We start from the raw sequence: 23,913 nt of genomic DNA on the forward strand, positions 1-23,913 counted from the left end.
TTCCCAAAGCAACCGCGCGAATACTGAGATTTCTGGTTCTGGAAAATAATACGCTTTGTTGGCGTGTTCCAAACCAGAGCAGCGTAACATGAACGTTCTCAAATGCAATTCAGTAAAGACGGAGAAACAGGAGACCTGTGTTCTAAGCCCAGGTCTGGTCTTAACAACAATCACTAGAAATAATATGATCTCATCAATTAATCAGATCACCCTGAATGAACCGTTTTGCTTCTCCTGGGCCTTCGTTCTCTCAATTTTAACAGGAACAGGCCGGTATAAATCAGTTGGCCATGGTGTTCCTGCCTTTTTACCACTCCGTATGTGGAAAACTAATGAGATAATAAATACACGAGACCAGAAATGGACTTTTTCAAAAGTCCTAAAAGAAGAAATTCTTTGTTCATTTCTTATGGTCTGTATCAGGCCAAATAACATGTTATATTTCAACTACACTGGGTTTATACCATCTTTGGGAAAGCTGCTTACAGCAATTCCAGAGAAAGTGGTGAGTTAATGACACAGCAAGGGTGACGTCTGTGCGGGCACCGTGCACCTACAGGAAGGACAGGGCCGTGTGCGTTAGTAAACCCTGGCTCCAGCAGACCTCTGGACGGTGATGAAATGAGAACATCACAGCAGGAATGACTGAACTGTGCTATTACTCATCAGGGCAAGGACCATTCACCTTCCCCACCTACCTTCCTTTGGCCTGGAGTAATATTTCCCAAAGGCATGGTCTTTATCAATATTCGGATACAGATACTTCAGGGGATTCTCTGGAATATTTTCAGCAGCCATGACTTTGTAATTGCGAATAATATCAGGGAAAGTAACAGCAGAAAGTTCTTTCTTCGTGTAGGGCTCGACGGCATGGAAGTAAGGTTCTAAAAAGAAGAAGATTTAAGTGAGTCCCGTGGATCATCCCAAAACAACAGGGGAGAGAGACAACACATCGCCGAGCGTACGGATTGGAGTGACCCCGCTAAGAACTACTCACAGTGATTGGATTTATAACACAGCGTGCTGCTGCATTTCTAAATAAATCATAATCCTTTCTGAGAAACAGGGAAAATAAAGGCAATGCAACAACACCGCACTTGTCATTATTTGTTGAGACTGGTAAACCTGGCAAGAAGAGGTTTATTAAACATCTTCGGTAGCCTGCATGTTTAATGATGTCCCCACCCATGGGCAGCTAAAGAAATACTAACTGGGTCATCTTGCCTAAAGTTACAGATTAAGTTAATAAAAAAATAAGCTCATTTTCTGGTTGCTTTTCTTTTCAGATTGAAGAATGTAATTTTTTATTAAAATAAATGATAACAATACACGGAAAAAATTTTTTTAAACAAAAAAAAAAGGATCCTATTTGCTAGTTTATCTTCTAATCCTTAATGCAATAAACCCGTTTAATTTACTCGTGGTCTTATTGCCAGCCTTCATTTGTTTTTTGTTTGTTTGTTTGTTTTGTTTTTATAATTTTTTATTATGTTATGTTAGTCACCACACAGTACACCCTTAGTTTTTGATGTAGTGTTCCACGACGTCATTTGAATCCTGCGTCCTGACTGATCCAGAAGCTCACTTCAGAGGCTGCTGTTCCGATGCTCTGCAGACTCTGCAGGCCTCCCACAGCTCTGGAGCCGGTGCCGCCCCGCCCAGGCTTCCTGGATGCAAGGATCCCCTCAGCTCTGCCTCCAGCGTGGCTAGCTCCTTCTCTCAGTTCGCTCAGGAAAGGCACCACCGTGGGAGAAGATGAAAAGGCCGATTCTAACATCCACTGCCTACCCTGGGCCCTAATCCCAGTTTTCCTGAATTTTCATTAGGAGAAAAAAATACATGGAACAGTATCTCCTGTTTTTGCATCTTTCCCCTGAAAGCAGGAAAGTCACTGGATTCCTACAACCCCTCAAAGAGCTCAAACTAGAAGCAACTGCAAAAAGGAACTCGGCTGTCTATCATTGTCTCATTTCTGCTGTTCGTTCGGCCTCCTCCCCAGAAACCTGTTTCAGGGTGCGGAGGTGCTCGGAGCCTTCCTGCCATAAATTCATCTGGTGAAACAGAAACCCAAGTGAGAACCAAGACAACCTTGCAACTGCTCGGTTTGCAGGCAGGGGTGGGGGGTGGGGGGCGGGGGCAGTGCTCGGAGCACAGGACCCCTCTCCAGGAGGGGCCTGCCTACCCCTGTGCGGCTCCACCTGGGGCTCCCTGCAGTGGGTCTGGAAGCACAGGCCTCCAGAGTGGGTTTCCTCCCCAAACGGCTTGTCAGCCAGGCTGACGCACATCCTTCGTCTACAGATAACCAACCTGACAGAAAGGGGAGAATTCGGCCTTGTCTTTAAAAACCATCATTTCCACAGTACGTCCCAGGCAGCGAATCACAAATACTCCTGGCACCGTAGCAAACCCGGGGGGGGGGGGGGGTCGGGGGGGCACGGGGTCCGCAGGTTTCCGCAGCCCCGCATCACGCGCACCGGCGCCCGCGCTTACCGCCTCCGTTCTGCGGCCGCTCCACCCACGTGAACGTGATGGCCCCTTCCCGGCAGCTCTCGCTGAAGCGCAGCAGGAACGTGCCCGGCTGCTGGTCCTTGAGCAGCGCGCGCTCTCGCTCCTTGCTGATAAAGCCCACGATGCACCTGCGTGCGGAGAGCCAACAGGCGCCCTTAGCTTCTGCCGTGCTGCTCGCGTTCACGTAACTGACAGACCGTGTCGCTGACTGAAACTTGCGAACACGGGATAAAACTGTATCGGCCATTTTAGGTGCGTTAAAACCTATTTAACTGACACTTCAGGTAGCATTTCGCTTATACGTGTGTCTGCTTAAGTCCAAACCAATCACTAACACCGGGCCAACAGGATGCTGTGGGTGATCAATAAATACTTGCTGGATTAATGAGCCTTTTATGTTTATTTGATGACCTTTTTTTTCCACTTGATTTTTAAAGGCCATGGAAATGTCTGAATGCCTGCATCTTTTATACTGGAGAGGAAGGCTCTGACAATATATTTTCATGTTCTAGCACTTCTGGTAAGTTAAAGCCTTTGCTGAAATATCAACTGACCCTGGGAATAAATTAGATAAAAACAATTTATGAGTTAGAAAGGTTTTTCTTCTTTCCTGGAAGCAATATAGTAAGTCGGTGCTTAAGAAATTTTTGTTGAATGAGTGAATACATGAATGGCACTCAAAAAATCTTATTTAAGTGTTGAAAATACATATACATATACTATAAAAGTGTAAGTTTAATCTTATGAGGTTCCACTATCACGAAGACCCTACAGAACAGCCTGGAAGCATCCATTTCGGTGAGATGCACACAGGTCTTGTCAAATGATGAGGTCTGTCCAGGTCAGGCGGGTCCTAGGCTTGCAGTAAGGGAAAGTGTGCTAAAATTATGTTTCAAAAATAAATCTTATCAATGGCCCTTACCCATCATTCCAGAGAGAGAGCAGGTGTTTTTTAATGAGTTCAAGGATGCTTTCAATCCAAAGCCAGAAAGGAAAATTTTTATCATTTATATTTTCCTGCAAGTGTACAAATGCACACATTAGGAACAAAGACATTCAAAACAGTGACTTACCATTCCTCTTCCCACCATTCGATTTTAATTTGGAAAGTCTGCCCAGCTGCCAAAACTAACACTGCCCCCTACTGAGCCGCCCCTCCCCTTATGGGCATGCAGACACCAAGCTCTCTCTTTCCAGGGCCAGGCTCTGCTTCCCTCTCTGAACTATAGTGAACCAGCCAGGGAATGACCTCCAGGGTGAATCACAGAACAAAAGCTGCCCTCCTACTAGTAAAATCCAGTAGCGTGAGCCTGTCAGCATTGTCTGGTGACCCCAGTGGGGTCTGATTATTCCTTCCAAATGGTCCCTCTGCTTGAGCAAACTCAATGGGCCCAGGGGGCTATCCGAGTCAGCACAGAGCACACATTTCTCATGGATGGGGCGAAAACGCTGCCAGGCAAGGGACCGGTGTGGGTAAACGGAAGACTCATTTCAGATAGAAAGAATGTTATCACACGCACAGGCGCTTCCTGTCAGACTCACACTTGGAGACTGACCTTCTGCACTGAAGGAAAGTAAACAACCTGCTCTAGGGTTTCCACGGGCCAGGGACAAATATGCCAAAATAAGCACAAAGATAAGCAACCACCACAGCAAAGAACAGGAGAACCTCAACAGACAGCGAGAGCCCAGAGCGCAGAAAACTCAGACGGTACCCACCTTGCAGAACCTTGTCCACGGAATGAGACCATCGGGGCCAGCATTAGGACCTAACCAAATAAAAATAAGCTTTTTCAGGAAACAAACTGACTCCGAAGCTTTGGTTAGACAGATGGCTCTTGTATTTCTTCTCAAAGAGCCAACACCCAAAAGGGGAAGACTGTATGTACCTGGTTGATACTCTCACACATTGATGCTGATTAACTGTGCTTTCTGGAGAAGCCTTGATATGGTCCCCATCTATGCAGTACCACCTCCTACTGCCGCCTCCTCCTTCCTCACAGGCTCCTCTCCCACTGGTCCTTCAGAGCTTTCTCAAGCTTCAAACTAAGACCAAGATCACCCCTAGGTGATCCATTTCACTGATACTTGACTTTTTAAGCTTATTTTGGATATTATTTGGGTGTTTCTCTCAGCCCTCCTCCAAAGAGGACGTGGGCTCAGGGAGGTTGGTGCAGATCAAAAGCCAAGTGAGAGAAATGAGAGAGGGGAAGGAAGCCTAGGGGTTATCAGCTACACAAACTAAAGCAGCCCAGGCCATATAAGGTAGTGAGCCTGCCATCTCTCTTTGTGGAGAACCACAGAGAAGCCATTATAGGCAGAAAAGATAGCTGTCTTGATTCTCACCAAATAAGGAAATGGAATATGCAAATGGAATATGGTGATTTCTTACATCTTATTAAATGGCATTAAGACCCCTACTGTGACAGCTACACGCCACAAGAAGGCATACTGAGAGCTACTTGGTTAGGAAGAGTCTACTGATATTTGCAATATACACAATTCTTCTGTATAGAAAGCAAATCTGGAAAAAAAAAGTTGCTTGGGGATTTTTAAAGAAATAGTTCAGATACTCCCATTCGTTAAAGATTTGACCTTGAGGCTAGTAGGTCTTTCATTTCCTTATGAGGAAAACTAATAAATCCATGAGATTAGCTACTGAATGGGGAATTCTCTGTCATGGCCTGGACCCTGCCAGTCAGTCAGAACTACTGTTCAAGGATGTCATCCTGCTGTGGGCAGGGTCTCCATGTACCTGGACCACTGAGGCAAGAGCCGTGGGCAGTGCTATGCGGCGGGTGGCCCCAGGACCTTACTTATTCTCACCGTACTGGGGACTTACTTTTTTCTCCCCAAGGTTAATGAGACTTTGTCTTTCTCATCAAGGAACTTCTTTTAGCCACAACTAATATATTTTACACAATTCAAAAACATTTCCCTTAGGAAACCCGCTCAGTAATGTTAACATGAGATAGTCGGGAAATGATTCATTTAAGTTTTTTATCAGGTCTATACCTACTTCCAAGGTGAGCTATAATTTTCATTTACTGTAACAAGCTGTAGCTGGAAAAGCCAAAAGAGCGCTCTTTTTTTTTAACACTCTTCTACCTTGATCAAAATAGAGAGCAAAGGGGGGAAAGAAACAAGTCGAGCTATTTTTATGAATTTCAATTTTCATATACGGAAAAAGTTCCTACCGAGTAGTTTCTCTCCTAGCATGTTGAGCTGGTCCACATTGAGACCTCTTTTGGTGACAGAAGAAAACTGCCAGCTGAGCACCTCCGAGAGCTGGGACCATCGTGCACAGGGTGGGTTCAGGAAGAAGGACAGGTTCTAGAGAAGGAACACCCAAAAGCTCAGGCCGCTGGTCCCAAGCAAGGCACTCAAACCCGGATCTGTCCCGAAGTTCGGTTCTAGCTTCTGTGACACAAGTTTTCACAGAAGAGAAACACAGTTGATTCTCATTATTTGCAGGTTCACATTCATGAATTTAAACTACTCGTGCAAAGTTACTTTAAGCCCCAAATGGCTACTTGTGGCACTTGGGGGGTCATTTGTGGACGGACCCATGAATAGAGCGGTGAGAGACTGGAGTCACCCGACACATATATTTCTAGGAGCGGCAAACAAAGCAACTGCCTTCTTGTTTCAGCTCTCATACCACAAGCACGGGTCCTTTTTGAGATCTATTTAGGGCCACATTTTTTGCCTTTTGGGTTAATTTCATTTTTAAAGTGGTCCCAAGGATAGCGCTGAGGTGCTGTGTGATGTTCCTAAGTGCAAGATGGCCGCAGGGCGCCTAATGGAGAAAATACGTGTGCTTCGATGTGCTTCGATCAGGCGTGACTTACAGGGCTGCTGGCCGTGAGCTCAATGTTAATACATCAACAGATACATTAGATAAGGTGTCTTTAAACAGAAGCACACATAAACAAGGCCACGTATCGATAGGTTCGGTAGCAATCGTTCAGCATTTGCTGATTCAGCGTTCACAGTGACTTTCTAGAATGTAAGTGCAGGGAATAACGAGAATCAGCCGTGATTAATCAACAGTGAATATCCACACTTAAGAATGCAGCATGCTTGTTTAGCAGATATATACACTTTTTTAAAAGAAAAGCAATAAATGAACTCATCCGCAGTAAAAGTTATAGGAGATCTATTGCCTGAGCTTATTCATATAGAAGGAGAATCATAATTCTCACTTCTAATACATATATATGCTTCCCTTTTCCAAAATTACTTAAAATCCTTAACAAAGCCACTGGAGTTACGTCACTTTTCCCCCAACATCTGGCCCTGAGGGGCTCTATGAGATGTGCAGAAGCCAGACGATGGGGTGTTTGGTTAACGGCTATGCAAAAGCAGATGTGTCTTCCATACCCGGGGTTCTGTCACCAGCATGTTGTACCAGAGGATGGAGGCCCAACCACTCGGGAGCTGGCTGACGTTGGAGATCACCACAACGGGCAGAGAGGTAGTCTAGAAGATGACAAAGACCTTGAAACCATCAGAATCACAGAAATATCACCTGGAGACCGCTTTGTAGCCTCAAAACTAAGCAAGGGATGGTTTGTAAATTTGCACGTATTTTATATTTGCACACTAAAAATGTAAAGTTAAGTTCTTTTGTCCGTAGCTTATTTTCATTATATCATTAAGAAATAAGTCTCCCTGCTTCATATAACAAATTAACATAGGACACCTCAATGAGAACATTTAGTTTGTAGCATTTAAAGCTGAATTCGGTTCCCCAGCTTCCCGAATCATTCAATTAACATCAAAATAGTATTAGCTGAAAAAGATCATCTTTTTTAGCAATTAAGTAAAAATGTCTAAAATAAAAACTGAGAAATAAAAATAACATTTTCCATGTCTGAACCATGTAAGTCTCACCTCGAGGTCAATGACCAAACCAGGCTGGCACAACTGGGTCTCAAAACTAAGGGAGTGAAGCTCTTCAGTAACGATAAGAGGGCCCTTAGAAGAGAAAAGGGAAAAAATAAAAGGAATATAGTGATTCGTTTACACATCCTGCAACTTTCAAGGGCCTCATAAGCACTGCAGCAGGCTGCAGAAAGCCTCACCCCCAACCAACTGCAATTCAGAAAAAAGTTCCCATTTCAAATAACGCATCCCAGGTTTAAATTACTGTCTCTCGGTGTTCTCTCAAGGATAAGATTTCTGAAAGCACGACCAGGGTTATAGATTAACAGAAAGAAATGTCCATAGGGAAACAGCAGCTTCTAATGGGTTTCTTGGTGATGTGAAGCTTCCCGGCTCTCAGCCCCTCTGCCCGCTGCCCCTCTGCCCTGCTCCAACCCCAGGCAGACGGGTGGACAGCGCACGTGTTCCAGGAGGGATTAGTTACTGGAAGGACTGATCTGCATAAGCCTGGTGGGTCAGAAAGTCCTTGGTTTAGGGAGAAATATAATAGTTTCCTAAGCGCCTTCGTACACATTATCTCACGCAAGCATCACAGCAACTTAGAACCGGAGAGGAGAGGCCACTCTCTCAGCTCACAGGAGAGGAAACTAAGCCCCAGGGCGGGGAGGGGGTGGTGGTGTCACAGTGAGGGTAAAGGTCAAAACAAGGGCTAGGTGGCGTGTGTCTGCACTGCGCAGGGGGTGCCTGCCCCACTCTTCCACACGACTCCGCTGGGTGTGGCTGTAAGGAACGCCTGCTATGTGGGCACAAAGCCTGAAACGGGTCCAAACCAAAGCAACTGCAGACATTCTGTCCTCTGTCCGTAGTTCAATTTTTAATGCATTACAAACATCACTCCTCCCCAAGGATCTGGCTGTAAAAAGGAAACGGAAGGAAAGACGCTGCCACTGGGGAGGGAACGCAGGAGTGAGAAAACCCTCTTGCCACACTTCATTCTCGGCTCAGCAGTCCCGGGCCCGCCTCCAGTCCCGGCTCACAGAGTAATGCCGTGTGCCCTTGGCTACATCCTCCACGCTTCCCGGGACCTGCTTTCTCTGCCCGTGAAACGTGAGCAGCACAGGGGCCCGTTACAGCGACTCCACTGTGCTGTCTGGGTGGGGCCGGGGACGTCGTGGGCAAAGTCATCTGACCAGCACAAAGCAGGAAGGCAGTGGGTTTTTACTGCTGTCACAGACACACCGTGTCCCAGAGCTCATCTACTGCTCTTCCCTGCTGGGTCTGAACCCCTCTTTGAGGCGCTGCCAGCCTTCAGCACACTGAGCCAACCTGCCTGGACACACCTGCTGGTTAGAGACCGTTCAAAACAGAGAAGGACTCACCTCGTTAGTTCTGGTGCCAGCATTTTTCTGCTCTTTCAGTTGCTATAGAACAAGAAACCATCTTAGTAAACAGCATGATAACGTTCACAGTTGCTATTTTCATCTACAAATCACACCGAAGTCAGGGTTTAGAAAGAATAAAGGATGTGAAATGATTTTCAGAGTGCAGAACAAGACAGGAAATGACCCCTGTGCGGGCTCACGAGCCTAAGTGCCGTCTTCCAGCAGCCGAAACCATGCGGACACCAAGCGAACATGGAAGGATCCCAGGGAATCACACCCTACTCCCTGCCCCCGTGCAAGCTTTGCTGAATGATCCCCCTTAACCTTCATGAGCTGTTTCATGCTCCCCAGTCTCAGGGCACAGCTAAGCCTACCCTCAAAAGGCCTTCAATCCCCAAAGTTTTAAGGAAGCATTCTAGAGCCCTGAGAGCAGTTCTGGGTACCGTCAGACTCGCAAATCTGGACTGAGTCTCTCATATAAGGTCTAGCTTCACTAACTATGAATTTGCTGGCTTACAGAATTGCTGCCAACGAACCTACCTGTAGGTTCCAGCCCAGGGAGCGCACAGGGGTTGGGGCAACATGTCAGACAACCTCACAGAGGCGGGCCAACGGCACCACCCGCTTATAATCCCCTGCTGGATTTCTACGGCCTGGTGGAATGGGCCTGCTCCTCTGGAGACAAAGCAGTAGGGGCAGTGGTCACGGGCAAGACCACCGGGAAGGAGAATGTGAATAATGGGCCGAGGAGAGACTCCTGGGGTCTGCCACACTTGGAGCGGGGAGAAGGAATGGTCAGGATGTGGGAGCAACAATCAATTCTAAGGAAACCACAAGAGGCCAGAGTGATTGATCACTGAGGTCACAGAGGCACCAAGAACAGATCACTGATGTGCACACTGGCTTATGGAATATTCTGCTGAGATTGCTACGCCCCAAAAAAGTATCTCTGGAGAAGAGACTGGCAGAAAACTGTAACAGAACAGGACTGGGATAAGGAGGAGGAACAAAGATTCAGTGTGAAGTCAGCAGCCACACTCTAGAAAGCCTTCCCCTAGGGGTGCCGTCCACATCACACAGCGAACTGGGTGCCACACCATTGAAAATGAAGTCCTACTAAGCCAGACACAACCCAAAAAAGGGGAAAACCGGTCTCCCTACCAGGTGTCGGAATTCTGCTGCCAGACTTCCATTGGTGGACTCCTCCATGTTCATCACTTTCGTATGTGTGCCCAAAATGTTGAACTTTCTAAATCTAGACAACACAGAGCAGAAATACTTAAAAGGCTCAGAACTTTTAAACAAACGAAGACAGTAAAATATTGTACAAAGTGCTTGACATACCCTTTTACTGTATTTCTCTCATTCACATCTCTGAAAAAGAAACAAATATATATATACATAATCATATGTGTATTTAAATTTTGAAATGAACTTTAACAAAAATACAGAAGTATATGTATAAGTAAAAAATCAATATAAAATCCACACCTGTGGGTTTTCCGTTCTTTCCTTCCTTCCCTCCCCCCTCAGTCGACCAACACGAGCTCTGCCAAGGATTGCTGAGTGACCTTGGGCAAACGAACCATCGGGCCTCACATTTCTCACTTGTTCAATGTGTTGCTACCAGCACCAGCCTTGCAGGATGTTGTGAGTGGTAAGCTAGTTCACAAGGGGAAAGAGCACAGAGCACACCCTCCCTAACCATAAGTACGCAATGCTTCTGGCTGTTTCCTGAGCCTGCCCTGCGTGAGGCACTGAACTAAGCACAGAGTGGCAGAGAGCCGGCTCTGCTGTGAGGTTAGGGAACTTCCAACATGACAGCTAAATCCTTCTTTTTATTCTCTATTATCTTTAATGCTTTTATGAAAGTACCAGAATAAATGATTTGGGGGAAACTGTCAAGTTTAAGTTTTAAATCTGAGGTTAAATCTTGAGCAACCTGGCCTCTTACATCAATGCGGTGATGACTGTCATGTTCTAGGCTCACATGTATCTGTCAGGCAGGGCTCAGTTACATGGGTCACACTCACAGCACACTCACAGTTACGTGGGTCAGTTGCCTTTCCTATCCCAACTAGAAGTTCCATGAATGACAATCACCATTAGCTATGCGAGGGACCAACTTTCTCCAGTTCGGGGGGAGAACTTAAAACGAAAGGAACAGCATGACACAAAGCTGCCTTGTCAGAGCTAAGAAGAAAACCCAGAGCTGGAACAGAGAGAAAAGACAAAAGAGCTATAACAAACCAAAAGAGAGAGAGATAGAGCACAGTGTAACGGCCATAAAATTTCTGCCACTCTTCCCTTTAAGAGATAGGAGTGTACTTCCGTGTCCCTTGAACCTCAGGTGATTCTGACTGGGTTCTGCCAACACGCCCCAAGTCTTGCCCCAGTAGACCTTGCACGCTGCTATTCTTACGGACCTGGAATGCTGTCACCGTGCGAAAAAGCCCAGGCTAGCCCCTGAGAGCCCCATGGAGAAGGGCCCAGTTATCCCAGCCAGGGCCTCAGACATGTAACAAGTCCAAGCTGGACCACCCAGAAACCACCAAGCTGACCCAGACCAGAAAGACCACCTATAGCTCACAGAATAAGAGAAATAACAAGCTTTCGGGTTTTAAGCCCCTAAGTTTTGAGGTGATTTGTTAAGAAACAAAAGCTAATACACAGAGAAACCACAGCTGATGGCAGGAAAGACAAAGGCGCAGAGTACAGGGAAGAATATTGTTACAGAGCAGAAAGACAAAACACCGGAGGAAAATGACTTGGATTATCATAAAGGGCTCCGAAACTTGTTAAACCAATATGTTACACACAAAACAAAAGCATTAAAAAATATTAAGGGTGGGGGCAGGGAGGGGAGCCAGTGGCTGGGTCAGGGCTAGTCCAGGTCTAGGGTTGGAGGGCAAAATGGGAGAGGTCTGCTCCATTTAGAACCCCGTGAGAGAGCCTGCCCATTCTGGATCCCTACTGTCCAGAAAAGACCAGTCCCTGCAAAATCTGCAAGTGCATTCCAGGAATAACGCCACAGGGGCTGCGGTCACTGCAGCCCGGACCGTCTTCAGCCTTGTGTTTGACCAAGCACCCCGCCTCCCCTGGGGCTGGCCTAGGAGGAAGGAGGGGTGGAAGGCCAGGCCCGAGACTTGATCCTTATGAGCTTATATGCATAAAACACTCATTCTTTCACTTGTTTATAGTCTAAAAAGGCACCAGCACGCTGCTATCAGCTCAAGCGGAAGCTCCCCGTGTCCAGAATGGGAGCTATCAATTTAAATCTCCCGGGATCACTTATAAATAGCCCCCGAGCATCAGTCCGTGTTTGGTTAACAAAACCAGCATTTCAATAGTGTACATATCTTAGATAATATTAAAGATATCTTACTTATCAAATAAGACTTTGACTTTCAAATTGTAATTAAGCTCTTGCAATTTCACCAGCAGTCTGGAAAGAAAAATAAAAGTCATTATTACTTTAAAAAATTATCTATTACAGCTTATTTATTATGCCAATTCCCTATTGGTGAGCATTTCAATAACCCTCCCCCCTGCCCCCCTCCAGTTATGACAAACAATGGAATCGACATCCATGTATGTCTACTTGGATTTTTTTAAGTGTATTTGCAGATAAATTCCTAGCTGTGGAACTGCTGGGGCAAAACTGTAACACTAAATTCTGACAGAAAGCAGCAGCTTTTCCATTCCCACCAAATATAAGTAAGGGTACCTGCTTCCCTATATAGCCTTGCCAGCACTGGATTTTATCAAAATTTCTATTTTGGGCCAATTATACGGGTAAAAAATAACAAATGTACTTTTTACTAAAACTTGTATCTAATGTTTGTTGTGTTGGGAAAAAATAAGGACTCTGACCCATTATCAGGAGAAAGAGGTTAACATTTATGTCATCCCAGGGTGGTGTGGGAAGATGGAAGGAAGGAATGCTGAGCTAAGACATGCGTGTGTCTTCTCTGATGAGCTGGAGACCTTCGGCAGGAGTCCTCACTGGTCTGTTCCGCTTAATGGGCAGGTGGATGGGATTAGGCTTCTGGCGCCCCTTCTAACTGAGTTCTCACCCCGGGGGCCCTTGGGTGTGGTGCTGTACACCAGCAGCCAGGGAGCCTCAGCTGGAGACCAAACTCAGCAGCACCGCAGAAGAGAGGACTAAGGCCAACTGTGAAGGCAAGTCCAGCTCTGTGGAGTCCAGCTGCTCATCAGTAGAACAGCTAAACAAATTTGCAATTCAACAGAGAAAGGACAGCCCTATGTTCTCACATGGAAACACTTCTGCAATTTATTATCAAGGAGAAAAATAGGCTGCAAAACAACACATATAGCAGAACCCTAGTTTTTAAAAATAAAATCCTGTACATGTTATGTATGTGTGTATGTGTGTGTATCTATGTACGAAAAAATGTGTATACACACATGCAAATGTATTTACTTCTGTATTTGTGTAGACACGGACAGCATTCTTCGAGGGAGGACTGACACTAGGCTGTTTACCACAGTGGTCTACAGATATCTAGATCACAGACAACTGTGAAACACTGATGAAAGCTACGAACCCATTCACCAGAAAAAGAGACGTGTCATGAGTCCATATTCACACACACTGCGTGTGGTCTCAGGGGTACATAAAGCCCAGCTTACAAGCTTCCACTCAGGAGGGCACAAAACTGCTGGGAACTTTTGTGTCTGTCTACTCGATGCACTTCCGCCCTTTCGAATTCCTTGGAACAGTGAACGTGCATCCCATTTACAGGGGGAAAATCAGGTGTGCGTGTGTGTGCATAAACTGGTTATGTTTCTATTCCTTTTAATAGAAAAGACAGACTCTTAGATATTCTAAATAAGAATTCACATTGAAATGCCTACTGCAAAACTGCTTCCTCTAAAGCACGCTACGGGACAGTGTTATGAAGGAAGTGAGGGGTGCAAACTTCACGGCAGGAAGTGCAGGGTTTCCATCTTTTCTTGGTTACCTCAACTTCACAGTGAACTGGACCCCGGTCTTCAAGACCAGTGGCCTCTGAGGATGAGTTGGCATGCAAGGCTGTCTTTCCACCACAAAGGAGCTGTAAATTCCAAGCAAAGTGCAGATTAGCATTTCCATTGAGGCTGAGGCAGTACAAATTGCTTTCCCGAAACAGGAGAGGGGGTTAGAGGGCACAAGCTAAACCTCGGTTTGGAAGATTCGAACAAGTTGGTGAATAGAAGGAGGTTTGCAGGTCAGCACAGAAATCTCCATACCCTATTTGCACTCAACATGAGATCAGAGTAGTTGTAGTGACCTGTGACACCTTCAACAATGAATACCCTGAGTTGGGTTGTGTTCATTTACGAATTTGCAGGAAGAACCAAATTCACTAACTAGACTTAACTGTGGCAACCGCTTCGCAACATGTGGGAATATCGAATCATTATGTCGTACACCTGAACTTACGGTAATGTTGTATGCCAATCATGTCTCAATTTAAAAATAAAAATAAATGAAAACAAAAAATAAAAAGAAATTTCACTACAGTTGAAAACGAACCACATAACATATTGATTGCTTACTACCATAATTTGAAATGGGTATTTTGGGATACTTTGGAAAACTGTTCATCTAGTAAAATTGTTTAGTAATACTTATTATCTAATAAACATTTCCATATATTAATTTTCACTTAAAAAAGGATCACATTTGCATTCTAAAACCTAAGTAAATAAATATCCTTCATTATTTCAAAATACAGCACTGAGGTATTCCTGTTTGGACATTAGCCACAGGGAACTAAGGATATTTTTTATTTTGTCATGTTAGCACACGAAAAAATTGCAATATGAACTCTACTCTTCTACCCAGTGCCATTTATTTATCTACTAAGCATGTTTGGAACGCCTGCCCGTGGGCAAGGCACTGTGCAAGGTCCTTGTGGGGGAGAAAAGATGACAAAGGCACATCTCTGTCTTCCAAGAACTTCCAATTTATATCACAGACGACAGAAATACATACACAACTACATATTGATCCAGAATGGGAGAGGAATAAAGACAGCCATGCAGACCAGGAAGGGAGGTAACATGTTTGGGAACTCTGGGGAGAATTCATGACAAGATATAAGCTGAAACTTTCGGGAGGATACAACGTTGACATGAGATTCAGAGAAGGTGGCTGTGGGGTTGGGGACATAGGAGAGGCATGGCGAAGTGACTGGATTCGGTGCGGACGAGGTCGGCCTGGAAATGACGTGTGTGGGAGCGCTCACCCTGGAGGGGCCAGCTGGGCCAGGCTGGGGAACTGGGGCGCCACCTGGACGAGCAGGTGACAACGAGCCAGGCTGGACTGTGCTCTGGGAAGCAGAGCGTCACCGGGTCTAGGGAGGCAGGGACTGAGAAGGCAACCGCGTGGGAGGCAACTACGCACGAGTTCAACAAGAGGATCTGAGAGCCTGAAGGAGGCTGATGAAGCCTTGGTGTGGGAAGGAGGGGACAAACAGCACCAGGACAGACTTGACAGGTCTCCACAAACACTGGCCCCAGGGGAAGGAGGAGTAAAATGACCACGTTCCCAGGCTAGGTGGCCACAAGAATGAAGAGCCAATGGTACGGACAATGAATTTGGGAAGAGGTGACTGCCCTAAAAAAATTTACATCATCTATTAAACTTTTAAACCATCTGAATCACCATGAAATTTTCCCCTGGGCAAAATAGTTGCAGAAGATGCCACCGAGGCTCGAGTTACCTCTGGATGAGCTGCTGGAAAAGGCTGAAGGTGCGGTCCCACAGCCCTTGTTTGTTTTTTGTGATTGGGTCGTGTTCGTAGGTGTACTTCTGTTCCAATTCCTCGAGCTTTTTAAGCTGCTGACGAACCTGCTGCAGACTCTCCGCAACGATGGTGAACCTGGGAACGTACAAGACACAGGGGCCTCCATCAGAAGCCGTCTCAAGGCGGCCTAGGTTCCAGGGAATCGTGGGAACCAGCAAGCGGTTTCCACAGGCAACACCTGATGTTATCTGCACAGCCATGCTCTGCACTGAAGGGAGAAACAGAGCACAGGGTTCACCTTGCCGTTAAAGAGGGGGATCCTAGCCCAGTGCTTCCCAACTTTGTTCAAGCCACGGAACACACAAGACCGGGACAATCTGTCGACAGCACCGTGGGGGGCCCTGGAGGGCATCTGTGGCCCTGGTAGAGGCTACTTGTGGCCTAAATGACCACAAGGGGGCTCCAGACAGCCCAGGAACTCCCTAGGCAGCGGGAGGGGTGGGGGGGAGGTAATCAGTGCTTCTCAAGGGCCATTGGGGCACACTGGGCTGGGAAGCGGTTCTAACCAAGAAATTTGGAATACAAGCAGACAATCCACAGGATAAGTATTAATTGTTCATTAAAAAAAAAAAAAACAGCATTCAGAGAACCTCCTGAGCTCTTTGGTCCTTGGGCGCTTGGGAACTGGTTTCAGGCTACCATCCCCTCACCCTGCACTGTGACCCACCTCTTCCATCCTCTCTGGTCTGTCAGCCCTCCCCTGGACGACACTAGTATGCTCACAGTTACCCAACTGGCCATTCTGTCTCTAGTCTACTCTCCAGACTGCTGCCAGAGTGACCTAAGTCCAAAAAAAAAAAAAAAAAAAATCCTCCCAAGAAGTGAACCTGTACTTAAATAAAAAGCCCGCCCGGCTCATTAGTACCCACTGGATAAAGTCCTGTTCCCAGCACCGTGCGAGAGCCGCCTCAACCAGGTTCCAGCTTCCTGCCCTCGCCAGCACCCCATTCTCCAGCCGACCAGTATGGAGTACCGCAGGCCCCCTCTCACGCCCAGCCTCGCCTCTCCCCTCCTCTCTGTCCCTGCCGGTCTCCTCTCTGGTCTCCAGGAAGGACTCCTCTTCACTCTCAAGTCAGTGCAAGACCAGTTCCTCTCAGAAACCTTTCCCGGTGACTCCGTCCCTCCCCCTCCACAGAACTCTGGACAGCCCTTCATCAGAGCACTGGCTGCCTTTTACCGCAGAGTGATGACATCTACCTTCCGCCTAAACACGGAGAGCTCCTTCCTGGTGAGGACCAAGAATCACTCATCGTGTGTTCCCAGGTCCTAGCCAGTGCCCGGCATACAGCATTTAATGAGGATTTACTGGACAGATGACTGAATGAATTGTCCAAACTGTTATTTCATGGAATCCTGGAAAATGTCTCATGCTATTTTGTTTTCAATAAAACATTAGGGCTCAAGCTGTTCAATGTGTTATGTGATGACTATGTCACCGGTGTTTTGGCACAAAACGCATCCCATGGGATAGGCACAGTAGGGAGAGGAGGGCTCCAAACCCAGCAGAACTTGGCTGAACTCGGCCACAAGCATGAAAAACGTGCACTTTCCAAGTGTTTCCAGGGCAAGAAGAGGCTGGACTATATTAAAGTCTAAACCAAAGTGTTGACAGGGTCCTTCCAACTAACAGTAACTCGAATGTGGACTTGATGAGTTCATGGGGTCGGCCAGTCAGATTTGGAGAATCGTACCAGTTCTGCAGCTGATCAAGACAAGCGTTGGGGGGCCCCCCAATACAGGCACTCTGCTGTCTCTGCTTCCATTCCACCAGCTCATCATTAATCAGGGCTTTCTGGGTAAGTTCCGTGACATTCAACAACTCTATTATTTTGTGAACTACTTCCTACAGGGAGAGGAAGAAACAAAGTGAAGTAAATTCATCTTTAATCACTGAATTTAAAAATATTTTTTAAAAGCAAAGCAAATATCTCAACTGGGGCTCTAAGCCAAGTGGTTATAAAAATAATTTTTCCTCTATTCTAAACTTCAAGTCCATTATTTATAGTCTGCGACAAAAGCAACGTTATTCTGGAAAGTGAATCACTACCTTTCTTTTATTGTCGAGCATTAAATACATCTTCTGGATTAACATCTGCTCTTGTTTCTGATCATTCTTTGCCACGCCATTGGCTTCATGCTCTGTGAATTGGGAGAGATGGCAGATAAATAGGAATGTAAAAAAACCAAAACCGCCTAAATCCAAGATTCACATACACTTAGAAGAACTATAATCCAAATGCTATCTGGTGACAGATCAAAGTTTGGTCTTCTATTTTTACCGAACAAAACCAAAAAAATGTCCGAAGTTTAAAAACCGGACAGGCTGAAACAAAGTACTTGGTTTCAGTGACCCAGGTGAACTGGAAACGGAACTGTCTGGCTCTTAAATCATTGTCAGAATATTACCTAAATGACTATAAGCAACAAAATTCAAACTCCCAGATAAAAAATTTATAAAAAGTGTATGTGTAGCTTTGAAAGAGAAGTACACAATTAGGAAGGAGTAGTTGAGCTTCCTTTCTCTCATACTATTCCCTAAATCATCCTAATAATCTCTCCACATTAACCCTGGTATCCTCCAAATGGTCGCCAGGGTTTCAGCAATCATACGGAGCTGCAACGTGTGAAGAAGCTTCAAGCAAGGACACTTCACGCACCTGTCCGCCTATGTCACGCAGGGGGCTAGGTACAGGAAGTAGAGTAACACATAACCAGTGGTTGCCAACAGGGGGTGACACTGGCCCGCCCCCACCTCCCCCAGCATTTGGCCATGTCTGGAGACAGTTTTGTCCGGCCCCACTGGGGATCAGGGAATAGTTCTACTGCCATCTGGTGGCTAAAGGTCAGGGATGCTGCTGAAGATCCTATAGGGCCCGGCTCAGCCCCTCACAACACAAAATTATCTGGCTCTAAATGTCAACAGCACAGAGGTTAAGACCCTGGCTTGCATCATCAAGAAGCCAAGACTAGCAATTCAGAGTCATAAAACATTTGGTAAATATGAAGCCATACTTGCCTTCTCTATCTAGTGTCAACAGAAAAAAAGGACAGCCAACGGGCACTGCTTCAAACGTTAACTCTTACCTCTGTTCTGCAAGGTTTTGCACTTAAAGTCATATTCATCTTGTAAATCTTCTAGGGTCTTGATTTCATGCTCTATACACTACAAATAAAGACACAAACAGGTTTTCCCACCGATCAGCTTCCAAAGACTTTGGTAAATAGATTATTGCTTCTATAGGACCCAGAAAACCACGGTAACAATCCTGCTCCCTCAAAGATGGATTCCACTTGCAAAATTCTTATCACATACATAATAATGTCTATTTCCTTAATAAGTATATAATAATTTTTTAGGAGGAAAATATATGGTTATTTTCAGACCGGGCTCACTTGATTTCTACTTTAATAAAGTGTTTCCCTAGGAAGCTGCAGGACAAAGTTGCTTCAAAGAATCTGGAATTTGGAAAGACACTGTCTGAAGCACAAAGTCAGATCCATGCTGGTATGACCCAGATACCCGTGAGATGGCATCCCTCAGCTGGAAGGCCTTTCCCACAGATGCAGGTCTGGTGTAAAGCAGGACTACTTATCCCTACCGCCCAGAAAGCCCTAACAGTGGAAGGCAGTGAACACACACCACCAAGGGCACCAAAGCAGCCCTCAACTTCCATAAATTACCTTGCAGGCTTTATCTTAAAATTGTTGTGGGTATTTTATTTTAATTGGAAATGTATCACAATTCCTTTTAGTGAAATGTTTCTGTTCCCCTTCCCAGTCTTAGAATAAAACAGGTGCTTGAGAAAGATGGGCCATGTTTGTCCTGAGGCTCTGTGTAACCCCAGAATCACCCCAATTTGAGAAGCACAGACATCAAAGGCTATTTCGAGCAGCAACATCTAGTTTACTGGGTGATGGGGCAAAGTCAATAGTTACTGCACAATCTTGCAAGGAAGAAAGAGATAAGCTCAATGTTTGAAGTTGTACAGGGGCCATAAAAGTCTATCTGCTCACTGGTTTAACTAATTTGTTTACATATGGTTTGGAACTTCCTCAAAACTCTTCCTCTCAACTACGTAAAAGACTGAAATCAGTTCACCAAGTTTACACTTGAGCAGTTGAAACCTTTTTCGTCTCACAAAAAGTTAGAGGCTGAACATATATATTGACTCAATACTCACCATAACTTTATCTTTCACATTTCTGACTTTGCTGTCGAGCTCCTTCTGTTTGTCTAACATCACCGTGCTCTGAATGTTCCCCGACTGCGCCTGGAGTGAGAGGTGCGCAGTTAATGACTACCAGTTCCTCCGCATAGTTACCCGCTGGTTACTCTCCAAACTCAAGTCCATACCCTGTGCACCACCCACCTCCCAGACCTTCCAAAACTTCCTACAAGCTTCCCACATGAGTGTTGACAAGAAATATCTCAGTTGTCAAAGCCCTGGAAAATGCTGGCAAACTGTTAAGAAGGCTACAGAAAGACTAGGCTCAGTTCATGCCTACTATAAACAGTATTTCTGGAATTTTCCATTAATTCATACAGTTGCATGGTACCACATAAGAAGTTTACTTCAGGGTTTCCCAAATTTTGTAGACAAGATTATTCCTATTAACCCTGTACTTATTTGTCGTAAAGCCTTGACATTCACAGTACGGTCCCCAGACCAGCAGCACCTTACACCCGGGAGCTTGATGGAAATGCAGACTCTCAGCGCCTAATCCGATTACTGAATCAGAAGCCCCATTTTGACAAGATCCCAGGTGATTCAGAGGCCTAGCAAAAGTGGACAGCACTGCCATTAAGGACTTCAGTGAATATGTGCCACTCTAAAGTAATAGCTACTATCAACCCAGACACACAGAGTAGTCAGTCCTCACCCTTAGGCAGACTCAGACGTAGCCGCGTCTATGTGTTCCTTATTTAAGGTATTCCATGGTTTATCCACACAGCATGACTTACTAGGTATTAAGTCAAGGTCAGACAATGTCCTAGACCCAGGTGGTAGAGTGGTAAACATGAGACTGTTCTCGTACAAATTAGATTCTAGAAAGGTGCTATTTTTGTTCAGAGTTAAAGCCCCTCCCACGGTCCCACGGCCAAAACTGTGCGCACCGACCCTTCTTACAGAGTCCTACACAGCACAGATTCCATGTGGGTATTTTTACATATTCATATTTATCAGTATTTTCTTCTTTTATATCTGGATTTTCCCTATGAGAAAGCCTTTCCATATTGACAGATTAGAGAGGAGTTCACCCATTTTTAACCCAGCACTTACATGGTTACTTGTTCTTTTTTCCCCCCTACTTTTAGATCTCTAATCCATTTGAAGTTTATTCTTGTGTTTACTGTGAAATACGGGTACAATTTTAACTTTTTTCTGCAACTGGCTGTGCACTTGTCCAACAACATTTAGTGAAAAGTTCCTATTCTCCCCAGAGCTTTGACTTGCACTTTTATCACACAAATTTCCTTACATATCTGGGTTTAAGTTCTAGATTTGCTCTGCTTTTCCACGGGTCTTTCTCTCCCTAAACCCGAACCCTGAATAGTGCTTAACTGTGCAGTGTTTGGCATATACCTAATAGGGCAAGGCCCGTCTCACTGCTGTGCTTCCCCATGAGCTCCTTGCTGTTCTTGCACGTTTATTTTCCTGATGACTTCCCCAGCTTCAGAAAGTAACTTGTTACTTCTATTGGGAATTTTTAATACTTCTATTAAAAATATGAATAACTCAGGGAGAGCTGATATCTCTACGATGTTTTTGATTCCTATGCCTCTCATGCTTTTCTCTTGTCTAATTGTATTGGTGAATACCACCAATATAACGTTATTTAAATAGCAGCGGAAACAGTGGACATTGTTCTGACTCACTGATGTGCTCCAAACTATGTAAGATACTGTGTATAGCACTGAGAGATGCATATTTTAATGCTAAAGAGGTATCCATCAGTTCGTATTTTATTTAATGTCTTTTATCAGGGATGGGTATTGGAGTTCGTCAGCCCTTTTCAGCAACTACAGAGATAAGCATATGCTTTTTCTTCCTTGTATCTAGTTACATAATGAATTACATTAATGCATTTCCCAATCACAATCTATTCTGTAATTATAATTTGGAATAAATCCTACTTGGTCATAATATATTGTTTTCTTAGTGTATTACTGAATTCTGATCACTAAAATATTTTGTTTAGGATTTTACTTTAATATTTATAAGTGAAATTGGCCTATAGCAATATTCGTTTTTGTTCTTTTTTATGTTTAGGCGATCAAGGTTATTCTTTGTTTACAGACAACTTTGGAAATTTTCCTTCATTTTATATAATCTGCAATTGCAGAAGTTCAAAGCATCTGGATTATATCTGTGTAAAGTGTGTATTAAAAATATATTAAAATGACTGGTATTCCTAGGTGCCACAGGTCACTGAGGAATAAACAGGGCTGCTCTGGCCATTTGGAATGAGCTGTCACCTCGACCAGCTCCATAAGGCTTCCTGCCTCTGCACCGGAATCTCTTGCTGCTGTCCGCTAGAAGTACGGTGTGGATGCCACGTCCTGTGGGCTCTCCTACCAGCTGGGCCACTCCACCCAGACAGAGGGACCAGGCCACGGGAGCATCCTGACCTCCCGGTCCTTCCTCCTACACTGTCAAGGGTTAGGTGAGCAAATGGGGAAATACTGGTTATGAGAATGCAGCTGCATCTCAGCTACCAGTCAGTTCCTGCTGTCACACTGGGAAATGCTTGCTAGAAAAATCCGGGGCCTGTGGCAGAGACCTAAGAAACCTCCAGCTTCACACTTGAGCAGTCTGGCCCAGCTACTGACACAGCCAGTTACTGACAGAGTTACTCTCTGACTCCTCCCCCTCCCCCTCCGCCCCTCCCTCCCTCTACCCCAGTCCCAACTGTCAGGTGGTGCTTCAGCATTTTACCATCAAGTACTGAAAAAATACCAACAATATCACCAATGACCATCCTACACTTGTGACTCTCATACTACTTCCACGGTGAGTCTTGAACTTTTTTTTTTTTTAAGATTTTATTTATTTATTTGACAGAGAGAGAGACAGTCAGCGAGAGAGGGAACACAAGCAGGGGGAGTGGGAGAGGAAGAAGCAGGCTCCCAGCGGAGGAGCCTGATGTGGGGCTCGATCCCAGAATGCCAGGATCACACCCTGAGCTGAAGGCAGACTGAGCCACCCAGGCACCCCACTGAACTTTTTAACTTTCTGACAAACCAGGAAAATCAGGAAACCAGAGGAATAGCAAACGCTAAAGCTGGGTATGGAAGTGCTGAATCACTATATTCAACACCCAAAACTATTATTACACTGCACGTGAACTGGAATTTAAATATAAACTCTACAAAAACCATTAAAGTTGGAAGGTCCTCTACTCCTATGTTCTCATTTCACACCTGCACTTCTACCGATCCTGTTTGGAGGGTTTTAATTAGACCTGAGCTCCTCACACACCCCAGACCAAGGAAAAGTCTGCTCAGGGAGGCTTTCTTCAACAGAACAAGCAGCTGCCCAAATAAGAGGACATGGGACAGGCACTCGCTGGGTGTCAGAGGTCCCAGTCAGAATGCCCTCCTATCCCATCTCACGAGTCTGAAACCCCAAGAGAGATGAAGAGACTTCTCTATGAATGGGTTTTAGAGTCAGACAATTCTAGGTTTAAATTCCAAAACTCATTAGCTCTGTGGCCTTGAGCAAAGTACTTGATCTCTCAATCTTAGTTTTTTTTCATCTGTAAAATGGGGTAAGAATACTTAAGTTCAATGACAGTTTTGAAAGCATTTATTCAAATAAAATAATGTTTATAAAATACTTAGCACAGGTCCCGAAATAAGCATTCAGTATATGGTAACTCTATAATTTTAAGATTTTATTTAATTGTCATAGGGAGAGAGAGAAAGGGAGAGAATAGGCAGGGGGAGTGGCAAGGGAGAAGCAGGCTCCCTGCTGAGCAAGGAGCCTGATGTGGGGATGTGGGACTGGATCCCAGGACCCTGGGATCAGGACCTGAGCCAAAGGCAGACGCTTAACCGACTGAGCCACCCATACGCCCCTGGTAACTCTATTATCACTGAAGATCACAAAGACAGAATAGCAAAGGGAAACCTGAGAGCCACTTTATGTCTTTCCTTTCACTGTGGTGAACCTTATGGACCTAAATTTTATCCATACATACAGTTTTTTCACCACACACACACACACACACACACACACACACACGATAAAGAAAAAAAAAACACCTTAGTGTGCTATAATGGGAGCAAACAAAACACTGGTAGTTTACTAAAAAGTATC

The 23,913-nt window shown here is 45.2% G+C and overlaps 1 protein-coding gene across 4 annotated transcripts in view; it reads right to left on the reverse strand.

The window, feature by feature from the left end:
- The window catches only part of STAT1 (signal transducer and activator of transcription 1), a 38,541-nt gene that overhangs the window by 6,356 nt on the left and 8,272 nt on the right, over positions 1 to 23,913 (reverse strand). For all 4 annotated transcript variants that reach the window (XM_045806348.2, XM_045806346.2, XM_045806347.2 and 1 more), the window contains 17 exons: positions 19,774 to 19,863; positions 18,677 to 18,755; positions 17,640 to 17,731; positions 17,284 to 17,435; positions 15,509 to 15,667; positions 13,763 to 13,855; positions 12,163 to 12,222; positions 10,122 to 10,151; positions 9,939 to 10,032; positions 8,775 to 8,816; positions 7,405 to 7,488; positions 6,892 to 6,990; positions 5,706 to 5,841; positions 4,228 to 4,277; positions 3,431 to 3,525; positions 2,491 to 2,636; positions 699 to 884 (listed from right to left, as the gene is read on the reverse strand). In XM_045806348.2, the coding sequence (XP_045662304.1) occupies positions 699 to 884; positions 2,491 to 2,636; positions 3,431 to 3,525; positions 4,228 to 4,277; positions 5,706 to 5,841; positions 6,892 to 6,990; positions 7,405 to 7,488; positions 8,775 to 8,816; positions 9,939 to 10,032; positions 10,122 to 10,151; positions 12,163 to 12,222; positions 13,763 to 13,855; positions 15,509 to 15,667; positions 17,284 to 17,435; positions 17,640 to 17,731; positions 18,677 to 18,755; positions 19,774 to 19,863 (1,687 nt within the window). The remainder of the gene's footprint in view (positions 1 to 698; positions 885 to 2,490; positions 2,637 to 3,430; positions 3,526 to 4,227; positions 4,278 to 5,705; positions 5,842 to 6,891; positions 6,991 to 7,404; positions 7,489 to 8,774; positions 8,817 to 9,938; positions 10,033 to 10,121; positions 10,152 to 12,162; positions 12,223 to 13,762; positions 13,856 to 15,508; positions 15,668 to 17,283; positions 17,436 to 17,639; positions 17,732 to 18,676; positions 18,756 to 19,773; positions 19,864 to 23,913) is intronic.

The sequence above is a fragment of the Ursus americanus genome, chromosome 1, assembly GCF_024610735.1.
Source record: "Ursus americanus isolate L20-20 chromosome 1, mUrsAme1.1.p, whole genome shotgun sequence".
Lineage (NCBI taxonomy): Eukaryota > Metazoa > Chordata > Mammalia > Carnivora > Ursidae > Ursus > Ursus americanus.